Genomic DNA, 11,659 nt, shown 5'->3' with positions numbered 1-11,659 from the left:
TTCCTGCTGGCCCAACTTGTAGGACTGCTTAAGCGTTACAAAGCGATTTGCCTATTGTGTGGATGCTGGTTTTTTAACCCAGCAGATAAAAAATATTGGGTGAGAGGGACGGTATCAGACATAAGTTCAAAAGACGTCATTGCATATTCACATTCTGAATTAAAAATCGTATGTGGACTATTAAGCCAAATGCTCAATTGATGGACTATTAACCACTGTTCATTAAATGATTGACAGTTATCGCAAAATGGTCATAATCAAAACAGCAGATGGATATTTATGCAGCTTCAAACATCGAGCTGTTTGAATCCTTGTTCTTAGCTGGTACCCCAAATTTCTGAATTGCTGATCCCTCGGGAGCAGCATCCACTAGTTTTAGATTTGACAAAGCTTCAGTCAATGATTCATCAGAGCCTGTCGTATCACTAACAGCAGCTTCACAGATCGGATCCTTAAGGTTTTCATTTCCAACTTCCAACTCCAATTTCCTGAATTCCTCTTCAATATCTTCATCCTCAATGCCTGAGCATGGAGCTGATTCTATAACAGTCAAAAGAGAACATGTTAGACAAGAGACCTAAGTAACAATATATTATCAAGACACCACGTAACAGCTTAATGAAAACTAATTGGTATGTTCTACTTTCAAAGATGTTAAAAAGGATGATTAATAAACTATATATATACCTAGCGCCATTTCAACTTGCTTCTGTGAATCAATGCTCTCATCAAGCTCTTCCAAGCAGAGCTGAACTTCTTCCACACTGATCTTATTTTCCTTTATTGCTCGCGCTCCAATCTGGATTGCTTCAGTCACCTGCCATCAAAGAATTATGCATCAGCTTATTCACTATCTTCTGCCATGAGAAGCCTTGTAAACCAACTTTCCCAATAGCTAAAACCCAAGTCATTAAGCTCACTTTCATTGGCAAGTTTGAACAATTTCGCATAGCCTTGGAACCGCACAAAAATTTTAAGAGGTTCAAATATGTTGTGTTTAAAACCAAAACTTAAGTTGTAGTTGTCTAACCTTTTTTGTTGATTCAGCATTTGCAATAACACTTAAGACTTCCTCCACTCTGTTCAGAAGTGAGGTACATTTTTCTCTATTCTCAGTGCCCAACTTCATCTCCCTTGCGTGTCTCAGGGCCAATTTCTTGTTCCCAGATTTCAAAGAAACTAATGCGGACTGTCTTGACCTGCAAAGAATAACCTCAACCATGAGCCAGTATAACTTGACTTGAGACACCCTATGCATAACAGAAACAAACTGCTTGGAAAAGAGGAAAATCTAAGATGCAAATATGGTTTTAAAATCAAAACTCTCTGCCTTACATATTGCTCACTCATTGTCTCTGAATTGCTCATGGCTCAAAAGAAAGTTAACCAAGATTTTCAACCAGGAACATAGTGCAAATGACTAGTGTCCTAAATGGTTTAATCACTGATAACATACGAATCACATTCCATATCTCTCTAGAAAGCAACCATTCATGCTAGTCAAACTTCATGGACATGTGAACTCCTTATCAGTGTTTTTACCTAACCCTAAATATCCTTGAATGCATTATTCATAGTTCACATTTTCATAGGCATGGACTATGAATCAAGACAGTTCAGCATTTAAGATAAGTACAAAGAGTCAGAGAAAGGTTACTTTTCCCAGCGTCGGTCAATCATGTCAAGTTGTTGCTGGAGTTTTTCTTGAGTCCAAATCAGGTGCAGAGTGTCAAAATCTAAACTCGAGACACTAGAAACCACTGCTGATGAAAGGGAAACTTTTATGCCCTGCAGTAATTTAATTACCAACAAGAAACAAAAATTTACAAATACATATAACTCAAACAGGTTCATTGACACAAAAAGCTATACCTCAATTAATTCTTTCTTATAGGTCGAGAGATACTGTCCTTTACCACACCCTGACAAATAACTCAACACTGCATGCGCTTCCTCTTGTCCTCCACACATGCTCTCAAACTTCTTCCTCGTAACAATGCAAGACAAAGTCCAATGACTTTCAGACAAAAACTTAACGACCTCATCAGCTCTTTCCTAAAGACAATCAAACAAAACAATTTAACATTCCAACTTTACTAGATTTAACAAAAACTTGTCACAAACATCATTACAAAACCTTTAGCAATGTTGTAAGAATGACGCGATCTTCAAGAAGAATCCCTTCTGAAGTCATAGTTGATCTATTCATCAAACCTTTCACTTTCCTAAACAGCTGAGACATTCTCCCGCTATAAGGATCCGCCACGTCCGAAATTCGGGTTATTTCACCTTCATTATACATCACAAACTGAAAATTTGACAAAAAAATAAAACCCAAAAATTCCCCAAACAAAAGCCTAAAGCTGTAATCAAATTTGAAAAAGAAAGAAACATAATTTAGCTCACCAGTACGTGATCAAGGCACAAAGGAGTCAACCCTCCTCGATTAAACCACTCATTTTTTACCTTCAAATAAACGATTTACTAAATAAATAAAATTAAAAAAAATTAAAAGATAGTGAATTTGAGAAGCTGAGAGAATTAGAAAATTCAAAACCTGGGAAGGTGAAATGACGAAGAGACCAACGTGGCGGGAGATTTTGATGATCAAATCTTTCCAGAAATGGAATTTGGGTTCCCAATCGGATCTTTGACCGCTAAATGCTTTGAATCGGGCCGTGGCCATCAATTCGTCATCCCAATCCGGTACTTCTTTTCTTATGAATTCCCTCACGGATTTCGAATCCATTTCCTCTTGGCTACTGCAAATATCGGACTTCAATTAAACTCCCGCCCAATTCTTCCGTTTAACTAGGGCTGCTTTTCCTTTTCTTTAGAAGGGCTTCGCTATTTCCTCTCCAAATTTTAATTAGTAATAATTTAAATAAAAAGAATGTTGAGTGTAATTTACATTACTCGATCTGATTAAGTATGATTAAGATATCTTATAATTGAGTTTAATCTTACAGTACTTACTATTTAAACTTGATTATATATGATAATTTTTAATATTAAATTTTAGTTTTATATGTTAGTTTTTGTTTATAAACTTTTTATACTTAATGCAATACCTACTAATATTCATTAATTGTTCTAAACATGGTTTTAAACTTAATTTACTTTTTTATGAACTAAGTTTAATTTATTAACTTTTGTTAATAATATACATAAAAATTGATTTGAAATTTATTTTAATCGGATAAACAGGATTTGCTTTTTGTGGTCTCTATGAGAGACTTTGAAAAAATCCTATACTTTTTGAATAATAAAAAAAAAAAGAACTAGAATCATTTTGCAGGAACTAAAAACATAAAAACCAACAAAACGTATCTTAGCTATAAATTGATGGCTAGCTGGAACAGCTTGAACAATGGGGCCAAACCAAACGGAATATAGTAATGGTCCATGGGTGTCTAATCATTTAACTTGATAGGCATTTCATTAGACTTAATAATTTTAAACACGATACGTTACTATGACATGAAAAGATACCTAATTAAATAGATTTAGATTTACGTTTGACGTGTTTCGTATCCAATCATATCTAATACGTTTAAAATACAAAAATTTTCATATCTTAATATGTCAAATATGAATATTACGTTTAAAATATATTTAATTAATTATGTTAATTTTGTTATCGTGTTTAAATGTATAAACGTGTATAATCGTATTATCGTGTTTAAATGTGTATACATGATACGTTTATCAACTTGTTAAAAATTAATAATTAATAATTTTAAATAATTATTTTAGTAAGATTTTTAAATTTTATAAAGATAATAATGCAATTATATCATTTCCAAACTCTAATTTTAAATTTTATTTTATTATATTTGATGTTATTGTCATTTTTTTGTTATAATTGTTTTTAAAAGTATTAATTTTAAATTTAAATAATAAAATTATATTTAATTATAAATATTTTTATTTAATTATGTTATTAATTGTATTATATTATATATTAAAATATTTAATAAACGTGTTAATCATATCGTGTCGTGTTATAAAATTATTAAACATATATATATTTTAAATTCAAAACATAAATAATATTTATATTATATTTATATTTAATTTTAATATATTTCATATTTAATCCTATCAACACATCTTAAATACGTATCGTGCAAGGAAGAGAAGTGAGGGGTTTCAGGATAAGGTTAAAACTAGTTAGTATATACCTAAAAAGAGTTGCCTTATTATAAGCCATACGTGCCAATTGCCAAGCCAAGGCCGCAAAAACTGTCCCCCACATACACCAATGCTCCATTTTCTTGCCTCAGCAATGACCTCACTGTCATCCACGGGGCATCCCTGCATGAAAGGACCAAATCCCAGTCTCATCTGTTAAATATACCACAAACGAGCCATTCGGCACTAGCAAACCAACATCTTATTGACACAATCTTTGCCCCACTGATCCCAAAAATAAGCAGAGGAAAGACTGTCAGGATGGATTATGTTAGTTTGGCGTTGAAAACTGCTGTGGCGGTTGTTCTAGTCTCCAAGATTTTGCAAGTGTTTAGGATTGTTGTGTGGAGGCCAAATGCCTTGACGAAATGCTTCAAGAAGCAAGGAATCAGAGGGCCACCATACTCTCTCCTTAGGGGTTCTCTCGATGAGATAAACAAGTTGAGGAAAGCAGCCGAAGAAATTATATTGGACACAAACTCGAATGATATTGTTAAGCGTGTTCTCCCACACTATTACATATGGTCCTCAGAATATGGTCAGCGTCCTTCTTATAGTACTACTATAACCTAGTAATTCCTTAAATTTTAGTGCTCCTGTGTCTATGTGCAAGTTCTACTAGATTTTCGTAGACTAACCAGATTGAGTGATTAACACTCTTATCATTCGGATTAACCAGCTTTGCATGTTATTTTCTTCCACACAGGAGAGACATTTCTGTATTGGCATGGAACAGATCCCCATCTTTGCATTTCAGACCCCGAGCTGGCCAGGCAAATACTATCAAACAAGTTTGGTTACTACAACAAACCCCGTGCGAGACCTTCACTCGAGATGTTAATAGGGAAAGGATTGGCTTTGATTAATGGACTAGACTGGGTTAGGCGCAGAAGAATTCTTAATCCTGCTTTCTCCATGGACAAGATTAAGGTTTCAAAAAATTCCGAATAATCCTATTTGCCTTCTTAATTGAAACAAAGATTAATTTCTTCATCGTTTTGTTAATATCTTGGGAAATATATCAGCATTTCCATGTCCATGGCTTAAAGGGGATATATGGATCTTACAGGTTATGGTAAAGAGAATGGTAGTTTGTTCGATATCCATGTTTGAAGAGTGGAAACATCAAGCTGAGTTAGCTGAAGACCACTGTACAAAGATAGAGATCTGCGGAGAATTTCAAAAGCTCACAGCTGATATAATTGCACACACTGCTTTTGGAAGCAGCTATATCCATGGAAGGGAGGCTTTTACGGCACAAAGAGAGCTTCAAAGATGGTGTGCAGCTTCAAGTGCCAATGTTTTCATCCCTGGCAGCCAGTAACAATTATAATCTTACACCTAAATTTCTTCTCTAAGTTTTTAGATTTGTCTTAATTTTTCTCAAATCTTTCAGATATCTCCCTACTCCATCCAACCTTCAAATGTGGAAGCTTGACAGGAAAGTAAAGGGTTCACTCAGCCGCATCATAGAGAGTAGATTGACTTCCAAAATCAGCGGTGGTGCAGATTGTCCTTACGGAGATGATCTACTCGGTTTGATGATGGCAGCTGCGGAACCTACTCAATCTAAAGGAAATCTCAAGTTGCACATGGATGAAATCTTGGAGGAATGCAAAACATTCTTTGTCGCAGGGCATGAGACAACTTCCAATTTATTAACTTGGACAATGCTCTTGTTGAGCATACACGCAGACTGGCAGGCAAAACTCAGAGAAGAGGTCTTGGAGGAATGTGGGATGGGAATTCCAGATGCTGATATGTTGGCTAAGTTGAAATTGGTAACATTTCAAGAACAAATTCATTCTCCTAATTAAAACATTGTCTTAAATGTTTCAAAAACCTGAATTGGATAGCACTAATATCAGGTGAACATGGTTCTACTGGAGGTCTTGAGACTATATTGCCCAGCCATAATGTTGGTGAGAGAGGCAACGGAAGACATGAAGTTGGGGAATCTAATGATTCCGAAACACACACTTCTAACAATTCCAGTGGTGAAGATTCATCGAAGCAAAGAATATTGGGGAGAAGATGCAGATGAGTTCAACCCAATGAGATTCATGAATGGGATCCCCAAAGCAGCAAAACATCCGAATGCATTTATGGGCTTTTCAATAGGTCCAAGAGCTTGTATTGGGCAAAATTTAGCGATGCTGGAAGCAAAAGCTGTGCTTGCGCTCATTCTTCAGAGGTTTTCCTTCTCCCACTCCCCTGAATACAAACATGCTCCGGCAGACAACGTTTCTTTACAGCCCCAACACGGTCTCCCTATTATTGTAAAACCTCTTAACATGTGAAATAGTTTTTATTGCTAAGCCATCGACTATTTCAAAGATTCAATAAGTCAGTGGGGTTACATAAGTTTGTAGCCTTACATAGGAAACACAGAGTTCGACCCATATAAACCACCCACCCTATACAACCATCGCCTGAACCATCTCTTACAAAATGAAAGCCGACTCAATACAGTTCCAATCAATACCAGAAACATTTCACCAAAAACTTTTACTTAGCCAGAAAGAGTTTCTAAGTCATCAACAGATCATGTGAAATACTTGCAGAGAACTTGCTTAAGATTATCGAAAATATTCTCTGCAACTAGCTTCAAGGTTGTATGTTGTATTGATATAGTACTTTAAATTTTAATGGGCCAAAAACATAAACAAATCTAATGGGCATTAATAATTTTTATTTTGCTTTAGGTTCTGTTTTATCTTTACATGATTAGCCCAAATGTTTTAAAATTAGAGATGAAAAATATGGACAATCGATTAAGGCCAATCGTGAAGTGACCTAGACCATGGTTATGAAAATATTTTGTTGAAGAAAATAGAGAAAATTATGAGAGATATCCTTTCTCATAAGTCTTATTCAAAAATATCATTAATTATAATTTTAATTATTTTTAATTAATTTTTAACATGACTTAATAATAATGCTTTTTAAACAATTTCAAGTAAATTAAAATGATTTCGGTTTTCTCTATCTTATCATCATGATAAAAATTTTAAAATTAAATCATTATTTATCTCTCTTGTCAAATACCGTTTGTCTCACCATCCAACTCTTTCTCGTTATCCCAAAGAGTATAGATGACATCAAGGTATATGTTTTAAGTTTTTAGATTTATTGGTTCATATTCATTGAACTCTAAAGTTGAGAGATTGAAATTGATTAGATATATTTGTAAATTAGAACACTATATGACTTGAGCAACTTAAACCTGGCTATGAGCAAGTAAATTAATTAGTTATTTTTTTTTGAAAGTGAAATTTATTGATTAATCAAACGTGGAGTACAGACTCCCATTATATCCTTCAAGAGTAGACAGGACACCCTTTCTAGTGGATAGTCATACAAAGAAATATCAAAATTTTATCTAAAGATGAATAGTCTGATGAGTAAAGGTCAAAGGATATGAGTTGGTTAAGGCATGGATCTAAACATATGAATCGATATCATTAAAAATAATTTTATCTAAAATTAAATTTTTTAATTAAAAATAATTAAAAATATAAAAAATTATTTTCAAAAATATCTTATATATAAAAAATATTTTTAAAATATCCGCCTTACATGCCGTTGATGGCTGTACACAATCATCACCATCCTTGTAGGGTTTGTATTGCTTTTCACTATATGAAACATGACAGCTTTAATTGTCTCTCTTCCCTAACAAAAACAAAATGTAAGAAAAATCTCTCTCTTGTATTTTTTTTTTGAAAGGCAAGGAAGAGTTATTTTATTAACAAGTCTTATAGAACAACCAGCCCTGCAAGTGAGTAGGAAGACAAAAACAAGAGGCATACACCCCCAGAAAAGCTGTAACCTGTGAAAGTGAAATGAACCCAAAGCAAAAAATCTCAGTTTGCAGATGGAATCAACCTCCTGAAAACCTTACAAAGACTCCCATAGAAAATCAAAAAGAACATGGGGTCAACAATACTCATCTCACCACAACAAAGTCCTTAAATTCTAGAGACTTAAGTCAAGACCACTCTCGAGTGTGAAAACCTTTTCCAAGCCAAGACTCGAGACAACAAGAAACAAGAAACTGCTATAACACTCTTAGAATATCTACTTGTAGTAGGACTCCTTCTTTCACGAGAGTGTCAGCTCTTTGGTTTGCCTCCCTCAAAACATGCCTTATCTCCCAACCAAACAAACCTTTTTTCATTCTCTCCATTTGAAGCAACCATTTTCTCATTCTCCACGGTGCTATACTGACATCTGTAGTCCACTTAACAGTGTTACTTGAATCACTTTCGATGATAAGCCGTTGGTGCTCTCACCACTGTGAAGCTGAAAAAATAAGAAAAGTCTCCCTTATTACTAAAATCTCAGCAAGATTCAAATCTACTGTGCCAATACTCTTTGAGAAAATAACCTTCACCTCTCCATTCGAATCTCTCAAAATACCTCCTATTCCTATTGGTCCCGAACATCCTCTCGTTGCCCCGTCGACATTAAATTTCAAACACCCTTTTTATGGTTTCTCCCACTCCATCCCTCTTGCTTGTCTTCTTGGCCGTTGGTTTTGTTCAATAGGTTGCTGATAAACGTCCAGAATAGACAAAAACTCCATTGGCCACTTTGCATTTACCCACTCAACTACTCTGATTCTAGCCAACTCAAAACACTTTTATGAATCTCACTTTTTCTCTCTGAAAATTGTCTCATTCCTATCTTTCCAAATGGACCAAACCACTACAAAGAAAGCCATCTTCCAGGTTCTTTTATCCAAATTCCCAAGTTGGTATCCGTTCCATAATTTAAGAATCCCCCTAACATGTCCAGGGGATATCCAATTCAAGCCTTATAGTTTGCACCACCCCGCCTATACTTTCCATGTCTTATTACATTTAACAAATAGATGGTCACAACATTCAGCCTCTTTATTGCACAAGACACACAAAACATTGTTATCTAAATGAACTCCTCTTTTGGTGAGTTCTACCTTCATCCCAATTTTGCCATGTACTAATTGCCACACAAACATCTCCACTTTATGTGGCGCTACATTTTCCCACATAAACTTCCAAATCTCATCAGTGTTATTAATATTGTCAAGGATATACTTACAAAAAGATTTTATAGTGTATTTCTAGCATGTTTCCCTTTTCATAAAAGATCATCTTTGAGTTCTTTGCTCAATTGGAACTTGCCCAACACTATTTGAAGCTAATCTCTCTCTTGTATTAAACCAAGAGTAGAAAGAATCTCAAAATTTTCTCCCCATCTAAACCAGATGATGTTCGGATTCGTCCCCTCTTTACACTTGTCATCTGACTGGAAATTAATAAAATTCCTATGGCTACAAGGTCCTCTGTTGATTGATGTAAATAGTGATAGGGACCTGGAAACTGTGTACTTGCTTCTGCATTTTGATGGTTACGGTTAGATGGTAACCTCTCCATTCTAATAAAATTTTATATGGTTTATCATAAAAAACAAAAATTAGAGCTGTTGGCTTCTTTTCCCCTTACCCACCATTCTTCAAAATCATTTTCATCTCTAAACGACTAAAATTCTTAAGAAAATCAAAGATAAGAGAGCTTTAACTTAACTAGTAGTAGATGTTTGGATTTGATTATTAATATATTATTTTTATAGGGAATTACATCTCGGAATTAGTAAAAAACTTACATCACCACTCTGGACAGTAATGAAAACAACCCACGATTAAGTGACAACATTCATCGAGTATTTTGACTGTTTAAACGTTCGAGGGAGTTTGACTTAACAACTTAAATATTGAGGTAGTGAAATGATATTCTTTTTAACCTGCCCTTTCTTCTCATTTGAAGACATTATTGAGCAGACCACCACCGCCATGGTCTTCTGGGTCATGCAGGTTACGGTGAACAAGATGGCAACATGTACCATATCCGTGCTTGAAGAGTGGAAAAGTCAAAGCTACTATACCCGAGGGACAATGTAAATAGATAGAAGTGATTGGAGAATTTGAAAAAACTATGCACTGCATTGGAAGTAGCTAAATTCATGGCAAGGAGGCCTTCCAGGCACAAAAATTGCTTCAACGTTGGGTTATGGCTTCATATGCCAATATCTTCTTCCCTGGCAGCCTGTGATTATTAATTCATATACTCTTAACTTATCTTTTCTTAATTTGGAATTTGCCTAGGTTTTACTGCTAAGCAAAATGCTTAACATATAACAAAATTTACTTGCATATGTCTTCCCACTTCATCAAATCTCCAAATATGGAAGCTTGATAGGAAAATTAAAATCTCACTGAGGAGCACCATCCAGAGTAGATTGAGTTCTAAAGCTACCAGCAAATCCGAATCTCCTTATGGAGATGATCTAGTTGGTCTTATGATTGCAAACTCAGAAATTAACGACTGTAAATGATGGTACAAACTGACTATGGATGAAGTCATGGAGGAGTGCAAAACATATATTTCACAGGCCACTATTAGAACGCCAATTTGTTAATTTGGACCATTTTCTGTTGAGCTCACATCAAGAATGGCAAGCAAACTCAGAGAAGAGTTGTACAGGAGTTTAGAATGAAAATTCCAGCTGCTGATATGCTGGCCAAATTAAAATTAGTAAGTTTACCTTAAATATATTATTATCTTGAATAATTACCAGAAAGTTTCACAAGTCGGAATTGGCCTAAGCTGTTTATTTATTAGGTAAACATGTTCCTGCTGGAGTTTTAATGCTGTATTGCCCGCTCCTAATGACGATTAGAGAGGCACCAGAAGACTTGGAATTAGGGCATCTAATGGTGCCAAAATGCACGTGTTCAATCAACTGAGGTTCAATAAATCTGATGATTCATCATAGCAAAGAATATTGGGGAGAAGATGCAAAGGAGTTCAATCCACTGATATTCAAGAATGGAATCTCCAAAGCAGCAAAGAAACCCAACGCATTTCTCGCTTTTGCAATTAGCCCATGGCCTTGCATTGGGCAGAATTTCGCAATGTAGGAAGCCAAAACAGTGAGCTCCTTGATTCTTCAAAGGTTTTCCTTATTCCTCACTCCCTTGAGAATAACCATACACATATCAACTGTCTTTCCCACACCCACAATCTGACCTTCCCGTATTGTGAAACCTTTGGACGTGTGACACAAAACCGCAGTGTTGGTGTTATATCGGAACATGTTCAAGGTTACTGCAAACTTATGGCGTCTAGTTGACTCTTCTTCCAAATTTCTACCGAGTCCATGGTTTCATTAAACTCTTTCATCCTGGTAAATAACACGATAATGCATCTTTTAGCTTGAATATTATAGATTGTTTAGTGTTGCTATCAGTTATGAGTACTATGACAACTGAGAATTTGGCATGCAGTTGGCCTTCTCCGTAATGAGTTGGGATGGCAGTCTCAGAGTCATATGACTTGGCCTACTTTGACTTCCCAGTTCCCAATTAACATGGCCCTACCCGAATTCTCCCCGGCCTCTCTAATATAATTATTCACCATGT

The 11,659-nt window shown here is 35.3% G+C and overlaps 2 protein-coding genes and 1 pseudogene across 2 annotated transcripts; 2 read left to right on the top strand and 1 right to left on the bottom strand.

The window, feature by feature from the left end:
- Nucleotides 1-121: 121 nt before the first annotated feature.
- On the bottom strand, nucleotides 122-3,364 carry LOC110413109 (SNF7 family protein). The gene is made up of 8 exons (XM_021423810.2): nucleotides 2,558-3,364; nucleotides 2,407-2,466; nucleotides 2,138-2,308; nucleotides 1,873-2,055; nucleotides 1,658-1,788; nucleotides 1,031-1,199; nucleotides 688-817; nucleotides 122-540 (listed from the first exon to the last, which is right to left on the bottom strand). The coding sequence occupies exons 1-8, from the start codon at nucleotides 2,747-2,749 to the stop codon at nucleotides 278-280; spliced, it is 1,299 nt and encodes a 432-aa protein (XP_021279485.1). The 5' UTR covers nucleotides 2,750-3,364; the 3' UTR covers nucleotides 122-277.
- Nucleotides 3,365-4,224: 860 nt separating this feature from the next.
- On the top strand, nucleotides 4,225-6,898 carry LOC110414115 (cytochrome P450 709B2-like). Its single transcript, XM_021425177.2, has 5 exons — nucleotides 4,225-4,732; nucleotides 4,901-5,124; nucleotides 5,264-5,514; nucleotides 5,591-5,975; nucleotides 6,063-6,898. Exons 1-5 carry the CDS (start codon nucleotides 4,456-4,458, stop codon nucleotides 6,492-6,494), a joined length of 1,569 nt encoding a protein of 522 aa, XP_021280852.1. The 5' UTR covers nucleotides 4,225-4,455; the 3' UTR covers nucleotides 6,495-6,898.
- Nucleotides 6,899-7,289: 391 nt separating this feature from the next.
- Nucleotides 7,290-11,266, top strand: LOC110413311 (cytochrome P450 709B3-like; annotated as a pseudogene).
- Nucleotides 11,267-11,659: the final 393 nt, after the last annotated feature.

The sequence above is a fragment of the Theobroma umbraticum genome, unplaced genomic scaffold (genome assembly GCF_002168275.2).
Source record: "Theobroma umbraticum cultivar Fairchild unplaced genomic scaffold, ASM216827v3 scaffold_4.1, whole genome shotgun sequence".
Classification (NCBI taxonomy): domain Eukaryota; kingdom Viridiplantae; phylum Streptophyta; class Magnoliopsida; order Malvales; family Malvaceae; genus Theobroma; species Theobroma umbraticum.
This window is presented reverse-complemented; position numbering and strand designations above follow the sequence as displayed.